At 36.0% G+C, this 16,558-nt stretch overlaps 1 protein-coding gene across 7 annotated transcripts in view; it reads left to right on the top strand.

Annotated features, from left to right (window-relative positions):
• QSER1 (glutamine and serine rich 1) overlaps nt 1-14,942 on the top strand; it is an 81,066-nt gene extending 66,124 nt beyond the window's left edge. For 3 of the 7 annotated variants that reach the window (XM_063671015.1, XM_063671014.1, XM_063671013.1), the window contains 4 exons: nt 1,048-1,185; nt 3,788-3,885; nt 8,064-8,216; nt 9,914-10,962. In XM_063671015.1, coding sequence (XP_063527085.1) covers nt 1,048-1,185; nt 3,788-3,885; nt 8,064-8,216; nt 9,914-10,222 — 698 coding nt within the window. In that variant the 3' untranslated portion in view covers nt 10,223-10,962. Of the gene's footprint in view, nt 1-1,047; nt 1,186-3,787; nt 3,886-8,063; nt 8,217-9,913; nt 10,964-11,008 lie in introns of those variants that run through there. The other 4 variants (XM_054441609.2, XM_054441608.2, XM_054441607.2 and 1 more) reach the window with 2 other exon arrangements.
• Nucleotides 14,943-16,558: the final 1,616 nt, after the last annotated feature.

Below are 16,558 nucleotides of genomic sequence, written 5' to 3'. Positions count from 1 at the left end.
AATAGTGGTACATGCCACCACACGTGGCTAATTTTTTTTTTTTTTTAATTGAAACGATGTCCCACTATGTTGCCCAAGCTGGTCTCAAATTCCTGGGCTCAAGCAGTCCCCCCACCTTGGCCTCCCAAAGTGTTGGGATTACAGGCACGTGCCACTGCACCTGCCATACTTTAAAAATTTTTAATACATCCTAGGCAAGAATTTTATAGTAATTTATGTCTAGGAATAAAAAGGAAATCTATGTATTACTCACACATTGGATGTCATACGATTTCTTTACTACTAAACATAGAGAAACCATCAAGACTAGAGTAGCACCACCTGGCAGCAGATGTCTGTGGTGGTATCCAGCAGAAGACAAATAGTTTCTTACCCAGTCTACTTTTTCTGGTGTTGGGCTTCAGAATCACCTAGGAAGGGCCGGGTGTGGTGGCTCACGCCTGTAATCCCAACACTTTGGGAGGCTGAGGCGGGCGGATTACCTGAGGTCAGGAGTTCAAGACCAGCCTGGCCAACATGGTGAAACCTCCTCTCTACTAAAAATACAAAAAAATTAGCCAGGCATGGTGGTGTGTACCTATAATCCCAGCTACTCGGGAGGTTAAGGCAGGAGAATTGCTTGAACCTGGGAGGCGGAGGTTGCAGTGAGCCAAGACGGCGCCATTGTACTCCAGCCTGGGCAACAAGAGTGAAACTGTCTCAAACACACACACACACACACACACACACACAAGAATCACCTAGGAAGCTTTTTAAGAGCATAATACTTAAGCTTCATCACCACTACCGCGACCATCACCACTACCAAAGATTCTGTTTTAGGAAGTCCAGCAATCTGGTTTTCATTCTATTGTTAACAAAGCTCTGCAGTCATTGTGATGTGCAAACCAGCTTTGAGAACCTCAGACCTTTTAAAGGTAAGGTGAGAAAGTCTTGAATTTGAAGAAATTGTATCTGCAATCTGCTTCTAGGGTCTTGTTATAGAGAAAAGTGTTTTTAAAATTGTCAGGAAGGAAAATTTAATATTTAACCCTTTCTCCCTCCCAGAATTTGATCCTCCCGCTCCCTTTGTCACTCGCTTTTTGAACACAAGAGCAATGAAGGAAACCTTTAAGAGCTACATGGAATTGCTTGTTAGCATTGCCTTGGACCCTGACACAATGCAAGCCTTAGAGAAGAGCAATGGTACAGTCTTCTAAGTAGTACTTTCTTGGTAGTACTTGCTGGAATTAAAAAAAGAAATCTTGTCTGTTATATGTTTATATGTGACTTGTGTAATATATACCTATAAATTGTCAGTTAAATATATAGCATCTTAATTCCATAAAATGATCATATCTTTTCATGCATTCTCTGAATATTTGAACTTTTATTGCTTTCTACTCATGGGAAAATTGTATAGCTTCTAACCAGTTTCTTCCAATTCTAGAATCTAATCATCCTCATAAATAGTTTACTAAGTGTTAGTATTACATGGAAGGTCTGTCAGTATATTTTATTTTCCAATAATTGGAAAGATGAACCAGATAAAAATGGCATAAAGATTAAAATCATATACTTGTATCTTCTGTAAAAGATACATCATAGCAATTATTTTCTAATCAATTAAAATTAGTATTAAACCAGTAAACGCACTGGGTTATACCAATTAATATTATTCCTTTTAGTTATTTGAGAAATCTCCATACTGTTTTCCATAGCAGTTGTACTAATTTACATTCTCACCAGCAGTCCCAGTACTGAGTATCTACATAAAGGAAAATAAATAATACCCAAGAGACACCTGCACATGTATGTTTATTGCAGCACAGTTCACAACTGTAAAGATATGGAAAGTGCCTATCAGCCGATGAGTGAATAAAGAAAATATAGTGAATACTATTCAGCCATAAAAAAGAGCAAAATAATGTCTTTTGCAGCAACTTGGGTGGAACTGGAGGTCATTATTCTAACTGAAGTAACTCAGGAATGGAGAACCAAATATCACATGTTCTCACTTATAAGTGGGAGCTAAGCTATAGGTACACAAAGGCAGTGTGGTATAATGGACATTGGAGACTCAGAAGGGGAGAGGGTGAGAAAGGGGTAAGGGATGAAAAACTACCTATGGGGTACAATGTACACTACTTGGGTGATGGATGCACTAAAATCCCAGACTTCACCACTATATAGCTCATCCATGTAACCCAAACCACCTGTACCCCTAAAGCTACTGAAATTTTTAAAAAGTTTTTTTTAAAGAAGAAAATAAAAGGTACAATAAGAATATTGCATTATAGTCTTATGGAACCACCATTGTGTATGTGGTCTGTCATTGCCAAAAATGTCATTATGCAGTGCATGACTATACACTGTTTTATTATGTTCACATACTTAGATATATATTCTAGTTTAACCTTAAAACAACTTAGACAGCCATTTTGTGGATTAAGACAGGTTCAGAGAGGTTAAGTGACTTGCTTAAGGGCCCACAAACTTGAAACTGGCAGAGAAAGGATTAAAATTAAAAAGTCTTCTAATTTCTGGTCTAGTGCTTTTCTTACCACCTGATCAGAGACAGTAACCTGTATATCAGTCATTTTCAAGTAATGTGGAGATGGAAGGGACTTTAGATATTACCTAGTCTGAAACATTTATTTTGTAAACTAAACTTCAAAAGAGATTAAAGTTAGAGAACAAGTTAGAGGTTGAAGAACCATGATTAAAACTCAGTTAATCCCAGGTCAGCACTTTTGCTATTAAATGTTATATTCCTTGCATCATAAAATATGCTTCTCTTTGTAGTAGTCATTTCTGTATAGTTGTATTTTGAAAGATTTTTTAAAATTGCTTATCAGTGTTTTCTGATTTTTCTCTAAGGGGAGAAAATTTTTTAAGGTTATTATTTTTAAATCACAAATGTTTAAAACTTGTTTTTGTAGAATGTAAATACAGTATTAGAACAGATTGAATCACTAATAGAAAGACTATGTAAACAATCATTTTACTTAGCTGTGAAACTTGTGACCTGGATTCTGGGTTTTTTTTTTTTTTCAGAAAGGTTATTAGAGGCAGTTAGTATTATAAAATATAATAAATTACTATGCTGGTAAATTAAGAGTCTAATAATCTAAAATGTTTAATGCTACACCAAAACTAATTATATTCTAAAAGTGCTTTTCTTAATGGAGCTTAAAGTTCAGAGTGGTGACATTGAAAGCCAAAAGCTTTGAATAGGAATCTTTGTCATAATTTTACTCTCCCCTCTTTTTCTAAAATAACTATTTTGATTCATATTTTTGGTACTGGGTTTTGATCATTTTTCTTCCCCTACTTTTTCTTTGCTTCAAATTAAAGTGACTTAATATCCCTTGGTCATACTCAGTGTTTTGTTAGATCAGTTTGTATTTTGTAATTGTTCAGATTGTTAGAGGGTAAATGAGGTCTGGAGGAATTAGGCAGTTTGCCTATTCGTCCCATAGCTGCCACATATCAGTTCTATTCAGTTAAAATCCAGTTCTAGTTTATCCAGCAGTTGTAGTTCAGCTAAAACTTAGAATTTTGGATCCTCATGTAGTGCTCATCCCATCGTCATACTGAGCTGCCTCTTTCTCACTTGCTACTATAAACCTACTTTTCAAGTTAACCTTTGTTCAGAAAGCTTCATGTCCAATTTTTTGCAATCAGTATTTTACATATGCCAATGAATTTAGTGTATTTTAATACATAAGTGTTTTGAGAAAAAGTTGGATTTTTTTCAAAAATATTTATTGATAGTTTATCCTGTTAAATTATAATGTTGTTTCAGATGAACTACTTTTACCTCATATGAAAAAAATAGATGGCATGCTAAATGATAACCGAAAGAGACTTCTTTTGAATCTTCATTTGGATCAATCATTCAAGGTATTTCCTTCTGATGACTTACTAGCAAAACGCAATGGCAATCATAGTCTTAAGTATAATAGGAAGGAAATTTATGAAAATTATTCACTTACAACATTTTTCACCTAACGAAAATTTGGCTTTTATTCATTGTAAGTCCATTTAGTTTGTCTTCTTAGTGTTAATCACTTGCTTTTCTCCACTTAAATTTATTTTTTAGGCATTTATAGTTATCTGTGATATCTTCTATAAAATAATTTCCAAATGTTCTTTTAACGCTTTTCAAAATTTTTACGTTTTGTCTGTAATTAAAATTAGCTTTTCCTTAGCACAGTTATCAAAATTCACCTTACTTGCCTCATTTATTCAATATCAGAGGAAACGCTGATTTTTATAAGGGTAGGAAATGTATATAATTCTATCTGTTAATATATCTTGGCAATGTAAGTTGGTTTTGGTGTTATCAGAAATATAGAAAAAGCTAATCTCAACTCAACTCAGATAATTTTTCATAGAAGCTAACTTAGTAGTTTAAAACTTTCTGGCTTTTTTTCTTTTTTTTTTTTTGAGACAGAGTCTCGCTCTGTCATCCAGGCTACATTGCAGTGGCACAACCTTGGCTTGCTGCAACCTCTGCCTCCTGAGTTCAAGCAGTTCTTGTGCCTCAGCCTCCTGAGTAGCTGGGACTACAGGTGTCCACCACCATGCCCAGCTAATTTTGGTATTTTTAGTAGAGACAGGATTTCACCATGTTGGCCAGTCTGGTCTCGAACTCCTGACCTCAGATGATCCGCCCACCTTGGCCTCCCAAAGTGTTGGGATTACAGGCGTGAGCCACTGCACCTGGCCAAGCTTTTTATTTCAGTTGGAGAAAAGGCACGCAAATTTATTAACGTGCACATGGGAGAGAATCACAGAATGATTACTCCATAGCCTTTCTTATTCAAAGTATAATATCACATCGAGAATCATTTGGTTATATCTACCTTGGGGAACATTTTTTAATTGATGGTAACAGTATTATACATTTGTATAGCTTGTTCACATCCCTATTTTATGTGAACTCCATGTAAAAGTGAGTATTGACTTCATTTCAATTAGGTGAAAACTGAGGCCATTAGATTGCATTCAAAATTAAATGACACAAAACTGTCATAGTAGTCATGTATTCTTCACTGCCATGTATTCGCAGGAGGAAAAAAAATTTAGAAGCTAGTAAGAAATCCAGTACTAAGAATTTGGTCTCCTGACTCCTAGTCCAGTTTTTGTTTGTTTTTGTTTTTGAGATGGAGTCTTGTTCTTTCGCCGAGGCTGGAGTCTAGTGGTGTGATCTCAGCCCACTGCCATCTCCACCTCCTGAGTTCAAGAGATTCTCCTGCCTCGGCCTCCCAAGTAGCTGGGTCCACAAGCATGCACCACCACATCTGGCTAATTTTTGTGTTTTCAGTAGAGACGGGGTTTCACCATGTTGGTCAGGCTGGTCTCGAACTCCTGACTTCAAGTGATCCGCCTGCTTCAGCCTCCCAAAGTGCTGGGATTATAGGCATGAGCCACGGCACCCGGCCCTAGCCCAGTGTTTTCTACTTAATTGCTGCCTTCAAATAAATGAAATATTCTTTTGTGAAATACTATATTTTGTGGAGACAAGGGAACATTTTTAGATAGGTGTTTTCTAAAGATTTACTAAATCTTAAAAATTACTAGGTTTGGCTAATCACTGTTGAAACGTCAAACCAGTTCTCTAACAAGATTTCTAATTCTGTTATTAGTTATTAATTTTGATAATTGTCATATAAAGCAATTTGCATTTCTTTTTTTTTTTTTTTTTTTTTTTTTTTTGAGACAGAGTCTCACTCTGTCTCCTACACTGGAGTGCAGTGACGTATCTCCTCCCACTGCAACCTCCTCCTCTCCTGCCTTAGTCTCCGGAGTGGCTGGGATGGCCTGGCTAATTTTTGTATTTTTAGTAGAGACGGGATTTCACCATGTTGGCCAGGCCGGTCTTGAACTCCTGACCTCAAGTGATCTGCCCGCCTCCGCCTCCCAAAGTGCTGGGATTACAGGTGTAATCCATGCCCAGCCTTTGCAATTTGCATTTCAAAGCCAAATTATATAATATTAAGAGTTAGACTGATATGAAGTAAAATATTACAAATAGTAGAGAAAGAAAGATTTTTCTGTTCTTTAGAAATAATTAGTGTGCTTTCCTATGTTGATCTTGGTGATGTTAGGAGTCCTGAAGCTTTTTCAAGGTAATGATGTTCTGCCTTTTTCTGAAATCTGTGTACTTCAGATCATCTTAAGCATCTTGTGGTCATTGGAAAGATTTAAATTTTCTTCTTTCATCTCCACTGACTTAGTGTGTGTTGTTTCCAAATTTAGAATCTTTAGACTTTAAATTCTATTTGTTGCAAATAGTAATTCTGGATCAAAAAATTGTCAAGGTGCATGTTTTAAATGGAAAACACCAGAGTACATGGTAAGTGCACAAATAATCTGAGAAAGGAACAAAGCTAGAACGTGATGGTAGCTCACTGGTAGAAAATGCCAAAAGTGTTATTGTTTCTATCAAATGAAATTTAGTGCCCTTCTACACTTATACTAAGAAAAATTTAGGTTGCCTGTTTTTAAAAAGGTACCGTTTTCGGGACTGGCACGGTGGCTCATGCCTGTAATCCTAGCACTTTGGGAGGCCGAGGTGGGTGGATCACAAGGTCAGGAGATCGAGACCATCCTGGCTAACAAGAAGAAACCCCGTCTCTACTAAAAATACAAAAAATTAGCCGGGCTTGGTGGCGGACACCTGTAGTCCCAGCTACTCAGGAGGCTGAGGCAGGAGAATGGCGTGAACCCAGGAGGCGGAGCTTGCAGTGAGCCGAGATCACGCGACTGCACTCTAGCCTGGATGACAGCACGAGACTCCATCTCAAAAAAAAAAAAAAAAAAACCGGTACCGTTTTCAGGGCCCCAATACCAGGTGCTTGGAAACAATAGATGAGTTTGGAGAAGAGTGGCCTTAAAGGTTGTAACTGTTTATAAAACACTTGCGCTTATCGAATGAGGACTGCATTCTGAATCATAAGTATAATAGGAGGACTTCAACATTTTTAGTGTCAAAATAATAAATGATGGTAGGAGCTCAATTTAATTTTTATAAAGTCATAATCAAACTAGTTAAATGTTGCCACAAGTATCATTCAGTTATTGTTTGTAGCTTTTCAGTCAGGCAGAATGATTTGCCAAGTAGGTAAGGACGTAAATAGGCCAGTGGCTTATTTATTTATTTATTTAGAGACAGAGTCTCTCTCTGTCACCCAGACTGGAGTGCAGTGGCATGATATTGGCTCAGTACAACCTCTGCCTCCCGAGTTCAAGCGATTCTCTTACCTCAGCCTCCTGAGTAGTTGGGATTACAGGTGTGCACCACCACACCCAGCTAATTTTTGTATTTTTAGTAGAGACAAGGTTTTGCCATGTTGGTCAGGCTGGTCTCGAACTCCTGGCCTCAAGTAATTTGCCCACCTTGGCCTCCCAAAGTGCTGGGATTACAGGCATGAGCCACCATGCCTGGCCACCAGTGGCTTTTAAAGGATGGAGTGGAATTGGTTTTGCCACATGACCACTGTCAAAAAACCCATCATGCACTGTTTTAGGATCTTATCTTACAAGTACTTGTCTCACAGTCAAAATAAGCAAGAGAAGAGTGAAGCCAGAGAAGTACTACAGTGCCGCTTCTCCTCTGTCGTCATCTTCACCAGAGGCAGATGACTTCTTTATAGCAAGGCCCAGCTACATTTCAGGGGGCAAACAGTGGTTTAAGTGGTAGGGCTTTAGTGAAACATATATGTTTTTCTTTCTCCTGCCTTGAAGCCAGAGACATTATTAGAAAGAACTCTTGGCCCTGTTCAGTGTTCCCAGTGTGGTGTGCTGTTGCTTAAATAAGCAGGTCATAGAGTTGGCTCAAATTTAAGGGATGGGGAAATAGATTACATATCCAATAGGAAGAGCTGCAAAGAACTTATGACCATGTTTAAACCCCAACCTGTGTATGTATATGTATGCATATCCCATCAGTACACACACACCTCTCTGCAAATAGGTGTTTGTGTGTGCACACACACTTCTAAATTTTAGATAGCTGGAAGTAGTTTAGGTTAGTTTTCTTCTGGTGTCAGTTATTTTGCTTCATTGTTTTCCAGAATGCTTTGGAAAGTTTTCCTGAACTAACAATAATTACTCGAGACTCTAAAGCAAAGAGTGGAGGAACTGCTATTTCTAAAATCAAAATGAATGGCAAAGCTTATAATAAGAAAACTCTAAGGACTTCTAAAACAACCACTAAATCTGCACAAGTAAGTGTAACTGATTATTAATGTAACTATACCTTTTCTAATTGTTAATACAATTCCTACTTAAAACATTGAAACAAGCAAATATTTTACTATGTTGTCATTAAGTGTGAAGGTTTTTCAGGTAGGAATAAGCATCACTGGCCTGAGGAACAGGGACGCATGGTGGTTTATTGTTTTTCTATAGCACAGTATCAGGCATATAATATGTGCTCACAAATTTCTTAAATTGACTGATATGGAAGAAATCATCTCATGCTCATGTTTATATATTTGTAGGTAGTTTTTCATTTTTTAAATTGCATATATTTATTATGTACAAAATGTTTTGAAATGTGTGTACATTGTGAAATGGCTAATTCGAACTCATTAACATATGCATTACTTGTAATATAGGTATATTTTTAATTGTATATGCATGCACATAGGTAAGTGAGTATGCACAACACATTCCATAAAAAGATGAAATGTTTATTTCATATCTGCAAAGTCACTAAAATTGGAATTTGTTCATCTTCAAACATAGTATAAATTGTTGTAACCTTTTCAGAAAACAGTTTGGCAACATATCAACTTCACAGCAAAAACATTTTTGCTAAGCACAATGGCTCAAGCCTATAATCCCAGCACTTTGGGAGGCTGAGGCAGGAGGATCACTTGAGTCCAGGTGTTCGAGACCAGTATTGGCAACAAAGCAAGGCCCCATGTCTACCCTGGGGGGAGAAAAAAAAAATTAGCCAGGCATGGTGCCATGCACCTGTAGTCCTAGCTACTTGAGAAGCTGAGTGGGAGGATCGCTTGAGTCCAGGGAATTGAGACTGCAGTGAGCTGCGATTGCACCCCTGCACTCCAGCCTGGGTGACAGAATGAGACACTGTCTCAAAAAAAAAAAAAGTATTCTGTAGAAACAGATTCAGAAATGCATAAAAATACATACCTTTGCTCATCGTACAATTGTTTGTAAGAGCAATCCAATTATGTACCACCAGTGTGAGGTTAGATAAATGAAGAGCCACCTAATGTCATACTATGTGCTTTTTATAAAGAAGAGATAGATTTGTTCATTTTTTCAGAAAAATTTTTTTGAGTGCCTATAGTATGCCAAGTACAGTTCTAAGTACTAGAGATACAACAGTGAAAACTGTTTAAAAGTCTTTACCCTCATATAGTTTGTATTTGGGGAGGATAGGGAGGGACAGCTATATGTACTAAATGAAAAGATAGCCAATTTTTAGTTAGGTCAAAAAACAAGTTGGAAGAAAGAAGAAAAGTTGCTAGACAGTATGTATAGTGTGATTCCCTTCTCATTACAAAATTAGTGTTATTAACATACATGTTATACCTGGGGGAAAACATTAAAAAATATATAACATGCCATTAGCTTTGTTTAGCTCTAAAGCAGGAGATTATAGGGAGCTTTTATTTTATAAATCATCTCATATGTTTATTGTTTAAATTTTCCTATAATGCTTAAGTTTTTTCAATAATGCATATTTATATTCAGGATAAAGAATAAGATTTTAAAATATAATTTAAATTCTTATTTTGAATAAGTCTCTCCATATTAACCCAATTGAATACCTACCCATATATGTCATTTTCAACATTGCCATTGAGACTTTTGATCTAGTATTTTCCTCAAAGTGTTGTTAGCTCAGATACTCCATGAAATGTATCTATAAACTTTTTTCTTTTTATAGGAGTTTGCTGTCGATCCAGAGAAAATACAGTTGTATTCTTTGTATCATTCACTCCATCATTATAAGTACCATGTTTATCTGATATGTAAGGATGAGGTAATTTCTTCTCGTTTACTTAAAAAAAAAGTTTTTCAGAACATTAAGGAGACTCTAGCCATAGTATTTTGGAGTGTTTTAAAGAGAGTTGTGAAATACATGTGTGTATGTATTTTGCCTATGTATTCTGTAAATAATGACTCGATTTATTGTTCTGAGTCTCTCTGCTATGTTTTGTGCTCAGATTTACCCGAGCCTCACCACCTCTTGTAGGAGCTATAATTGGTAATGTTTTGAAGCTGTTGGTGCTTGCTTTACATCGCCATAATAAATGATGTTTTATTGCATTTTGTTCTCTCACAGTGTATGATGATCTTGCTTTAATTCACTTCAGTCACTGCTTTGACATCTCACTGCCTTACCTATTACTTAGAATGGCCTTATCCCACTTAATTGCAGAGAAATGGGGTTTTGTGCCTTGGCATGAAAAACTGAAAGTTAAAATTTAATTGTAGCTTTTAAGTTGTTCAGAGATTATACATGACAAAATATCACCTTATGGATGGGATATAAGCATTAATTTCCACAGCCAGGCTAAATGGTTGTAGACAATACTACCTTATTTGACCAGCACTATCACTTCTTTTCATTAAAAAGGGTTAAGTTGGTCCAAGGCTATATCTAATGTGTTTGACAGTAGTCTGGTATGGAAAGATGCTCATAAATCTAACCTTTATATAGCAAAAGAGAAAGCAAAGATGGTGATGCAACATAGGTTGACTATTTTTACAATGCTCTAAAATGCAGAATCGACTCCAAAATTTGTCATTTGGCTTTTAACGTAATTGGAAGAAATGGAGAAAGTCTGAAGTACTTTTTCTAGCCTTCCTTTCTGCCCCCTTGGAGCCAAAGATGAGAGGATGAGATCTCACCCAAATTTAGCTGAAATAATCATTCTCCATGGATAGGATTAAGAAAAAAATAAAATACCAGTACTTGTAGTTGAACTTAAATATGACGTGATAAGTATAAGCTAATTTGGCGATTTTCTTTTTTTAGATTTCTTCGGTGCAGAAAAAAAATGAAGATTTAGGACAGGAGGAAATTGTTCAACTTTGTATGAAAAATGTAAAATGGGTAGAGGACCTCTTTGAAAAATTTGGAGAACTTCTAAATCATGTACAGCAGAAATGTTCCTGACTTTTCCACAAACAGCCCATCTTTTTATAGCACTAATGAAATGGCAGATATGGGGTGGTCAAAGATAATCAGATGTCAAGTAGTGGTCTTCTGCAGGCCGGCCACTTCCGTCATGGAACTGTCATTACCACCTCTGCTGAAGGACAGTGGTGCTGCCTTTAGGAAGGAAGTTAGTCCTCTGGAAATGGACCTAAATCCCACCACATTTTTACCCTAATGAATGATTTTTCTATTTTGTAAACCATTGGGTAACTTGAGTTATATTTTCAGAAACATTTTTTGACAAATGATGAAGCATGCACTAAGTATAATTTTTCTTTATTGCTAGAGAAATAACAAAGTAACGATTTTTTTTTTCCTGACTCCGGCTAAACACCAGAATGACAGAGAAGTGGCAGAAACCATATGTTTGTACTCACATCTGGCCACAAAACCAGAAATACTGTACATTATGTAAAGAGGTCTGGTGTGGTATGACATCCTGTATAAGAATATCATCAATTTATAAAATTTGGAAACTATTCTGCTTTACAGACTCCTTTTACTCTTAACATGTTCAGGAAACTGGATGTGGAATTGGTGCAATTCTCTGACTGCTTTTTGTGTCAAATTATATTGTGATAAAAAAACAATGACATACTATTTTCCCTGTCGCAAAGAAAAGTATTTTCGTTTATACTGTGTTTTTTCCTTTGGAAAATTTTCAATTGTACATTTTATTTCACTGATAGTTGTATTTTTCACAAGGAAAACGTTGTGGTTATTAATTATGTTTGATATATCTCTACAACACCTTTTGTTATTTTCAGTAAATCTTAGTTATATGTTGAATTTCTATTGTGAATTCTATCTCGAGGTAACCATTTTTGTTCATACAGATTTGCTTCAGTGTTATCCAGAATATGCATTCAGTACTAGAATTAGTTTAGCTTTATAAATAGGGCTGTGTTAGACACTGCAGTAATTTTCTAATTCATAAAATAAACTTCTTACTAAATTAGCACTTGATTAACTTGTTGAGGTAAAAATCTAACTACATTTACATTTTGAAGAATAAAACTGATAATTAGACTCTTTGCAGTGTTAAACACAGCTTCCTTAACTCTTAGAACTGGAAGTTGTAGAGCTCTCCTTTTGGTGCCTTTCCAGCCTTTATACACACTATTGTAGCTTTCTTAGGTTTGATAGGTAGCGTTTCAAGTAGTTTAGCTGAGACAGTGAATGTATTAGGTTCAACATGACCTTGTGTTTTATTTGTGTTTGCCAACAGGATGCCTTATTTGTTTGAGAAAAAGATTTACTAGTGTCATTCTAAACTATCTCCTTTTTTAGGATTCTAAAGAAGTTAATCATCATCCTTTTGTTTATTTTACCACCATTTAGTGCCTTAAATCCTATCAAGAAAGCAGTGTTCCTGCTCAATGCCCAAATAAGACACGCAGATATTGCTATTGTCTTGCTTTTGAGTTAACAGGCCAACTTTTTATACTTAAAACCTCAGTAAACTGGCAAAGAATTGAAGGTAACGTGATTTGATTTGAGAATAAAACATTGTAGCATTGGGTGAAAAATGAGTATTTGAGTTAAGCTTACATATTTATTTCTGATGATTATCTTATTAAAAGCAATAATCCTTAATACTGCACTTGCCATTAGACTAGGTACTCAGTAATGGAAGTTTCTCTCAAGGGTTAAATGTTCCATTTTTGAAAGTTTTAAAAAACCTGTTTGGGTGATTTATTTTGAAAACAAAAGTAGCCTATTAGATTCATTTTGCCTAACTCATATGAGAGATGCAGAGTATCAACGGTGGGAGCATCATAAAATGAATTCTCCAAGTGGAGAAGGGTAGGAAGCAGCCATATGATAGTATTGACTCTGGACAGAATTGATGTCTTTCGTTTCCAAAGTGCAGAGTAGGGAACTACATTTCCTAATGTGGCATTGTAAATATACATCTCTATATTACTCTTCCAGCTTACGTTCCTAAATCATTGATAATTTAAATATTTTTTAAAGCCACCTTAATTTAGGTAGCTCTTGGAGTCGATGTTTGAATTCACTAGCCACATTTTCTTCATGATATGCCTCGTGGCAAACAAAGATGTTTCCTTAAGATAAATCTTACGTTTCCCATAGAAAATAACCCATTTCCTTTGGCACTGCAGTTGCCCTCAAACTGCTTGCAGTTGTTATTCATTTTAGTACAACAAAGGTTTTCATAATATGGGAGGCCAAGTCTATGATACTGCCTCAAAGAGACCCTGTTGTTTAGATGCATCATCTTCTCTCATTTGATCCATAGAGCATAGGCAAAGACGTCAACCTCAGGCCTTAGAGAAAAGTGGAAATGTTATTATGACAGCCATCCATGAGTTATCGCTTTGTATGAAGTTAAATACAGTCATGCGTTGCTTAACAGCAGGGATACATTCTGAGAAATGCATTGTTAGGCAATTCCGTTGTGCGAACATCATAGTGTACTTACACAAACCTAGGTGGCATAGCCCACAACGTACCCAGGCTATGTGGTAAACCTGTACAGCATGTTACTGTACTGAATACTGTAGGCAGTTGTAACACAATGGTATTTGTGCATCTAGACATAGAAAACATACAGTAAGAATATGGTATTATAATCTTACGGGACCACTGTCAAATACGCGGTCTGTCTTTGAAAAGTTGTAATGCGGCGCATGACTATAAATACCTAGCTGGTTAGCATGTACATTCCTTGCCAGGGAGTTTGAAATTTATACTATAGAAATAACTGTAGGTTTTAGGTAGAGTTAAAGAGGTAAAGCACATGTTGCCACAACCCAGGAAAGTATTTTTAAGAAAGATTGGATTTTCCTACCTTTAGAGATCTAAAAAAAAATTTAATATAAAAAGTCAGTTTGTGTTGGTGTTTATTACTAGTTCAGATGAGTGGCTGCTGAAGGGGCCCCCTTGTCATTTTCATTATAACCCAATTTCCACTTATTTGAACTCTTAAGTCATAAATGTATAATGACTTATGAATTAGCACAGTAAGTTGACACTAGAAACTGCCCATTTCTGTATTACACTATCAAATAGGAAACATTGGAAAGATGGAGGAAAAAATCTTACTTTAAAATGGCTTAGAAAGTTTTCAGATTACTTTGAAAATTCTAAACTTCTTTCTGTTTCTAAAACTTGAAAATATGTAGATGGACTCATGCATTAAGACTGTTTTCAAAGCTTTCCTCACATTTTTAAAGTGTAATTTTCCTTTTAATATACATATTTATTTTCTTTAAAGCAGCTATATCCCAACCCATGACTTTGGAGATATACCTATAAAACCAATGTAACAGCAGGGTTATTGAAGCAGCTTTCTCAAATGTTGCTTCAGATATGCAAGTTGCAAATTTTATTGTATTTGTAGAATACAACTTTTGTTTTAAACTGTATTTCAATCTATTTCTCCAAGATGCTTTTCATATAGAGTGAAATATCCCAGGATAACTGCTTCTGTGTCAGTCGCATTTGACGCATAACTGCACAAATGAACAGTGTATACTCTTGGTTGTGCATTAACTTACATGTATAATTTTTGGCATCTGTGTTCACAAATGCATGTGTTAGCAAATCACCTTTATTTATAAGTGACAATAATTGAAGTTAAGGATATAAAGAAACCTGCATTTGTAGTCCAGCGTTTTCATTTGGTCCATAACACAATGTATGGAAATGTGAAAGACAATTTTGTACATTTGTTTGTTACTAACTCAGATCATTAAAATGAAAACAATTTTTTTAAACAAGAAAATCAGAATGTTTGGAGTTTTGTTGTTGTTGTTTCTTTTGTTTTTTTAAGAATTGAAAACAGGTATCATACAGCCAAAATCATCATCATGTTACAGATTCCTCACACAAACTAAACAGTTATTAGTTACAAATGGCATAGGGCCCACCCATTATTTTCTCAGATTATTTTAAGTTAGTATTTGATGAATTATGCATCCTTAGCTAACAATGGCAGACCATATTTAAGAGTTTCTGTTTTAAGATATAACTCTTTTAGTCCTTTTCCACCTATAAAGAGTTATAAATCTGCCGGGCGGGCGCAGTGGCTTACACCTGTAATCTCAGCACTTTGGGAGGCCGAGGTGGGTGGATCATGAGGTCAGGAGATCGAGCCTGTCCTGGCCAACATGGTGAAACCCCATCTTTACTAAAAATACAAAAAGTAGCTGGACGTGGTGGCGCGTGCCTGTAATCCCAGCTACGCAGGAGGCTGAGGCAGGAGAATCACTTGAACCAGGGAGTCGGAAGTTGCAGTGAGCCAAGATCACATCACTACACTCCTGCCTGGCGACAGAGCAAGACTCCATCAAAAAAAAAAAAGGTATAAATCCATTAATGTATAAATCTATTAACTTATATCTTCCTAGTTTTGTTTATCTGAAAATAGTCCATAGCTAGAAGTAATTGATAATATCAAGCTATTTCTGTCATCTCTATACAACTATTGAGTAAGTTAAAAAAAATAAAAACGTGTCCTGACTGGACTAGTGAGTTGATTTTCTGAATAAGATTCTGCCTTAATCTTCATATAATATTTTTAGCATATTAAGTATTTCAAGTGAAGATACTGTCAAATGTGCTTGCTCTCTTGTAGTTTGGATTGTAAAAGCACTGAATCTTCATGCCTTTATACAGTTAGAAAATAAATATTTAATGTAATAAATGATCTGTATCAAATATTTATCATCTCAGTAAAGTCTGAAAAATTTTAGTTCTATGACATCCGTTTTACTCTCCATTGTTTGCTGAAATTTTAATATTTTCATTTTAGTATTTTCCTCAAAATATTTTAGAAAATAGTCATTATTCAAGTGATCTATATAAACCTGAATGACAGCACATATACTACGCTGCTCTGTTAATGTTTTGTCACTGTCTGTTTTTGTTTTGTTTTTGTGACAGAGCCTTGCTCTGTTGCCCAGGCTGGAGTGCAGTGGCCCGATCTCAGCTCACTGCAGCCTCAGCCTCCCAAATAGCTGGAATTTTAGGTATGAGCCATCACACCTGGCTAATTTTTGTATTTTTGGTAGAGGCAGGGTTTCACCATGTTGCCCAGGCTGGTCTCAAACTTCGGGCTTCAAGTGATCCGCCCGCCTCAGCCTCCCAAAGTGCTGGGATTACAGGCGTGAGTCAGTCCCCTGGCCTGTCTGGTTTTGTTTGTTTTACTGTACTTTGTCTCAGTAAACTGAACTGAACCTGAACCTTCTCTAGGAAGAAGTGAAAGAGGTTACTTCTACTCTTTGGTTTTCCAAATAGAAATATTTTATTACTCGAAAAATAGTAAAGCTACTCTGGCTTGTTTTTTAAAAACTCAAAACAATATGGAAAAGTGTAAAGAAAGAGATATAAGCTACTCTC

Source organism: Pongo pygmaeus, chromosome 9 (genome assembly GCF_028885625.2).
Source record: "Pongo pygmaeus isolate AG05252 chromosome 9, NHGRI_mPonPyg2-v2.0_pri, whole genome shotgun sequence".
Lineage (NCBI taxonomy): Eukaryota > Metazoa > Chordata > Mammalia > Primates > Hominidae > Pongo > Pongo pygmaeus.
Note: the sequence above shows the minus strand (reverse complement) of the source record. Positions and strands in the feature narration are given on the sequence as shown.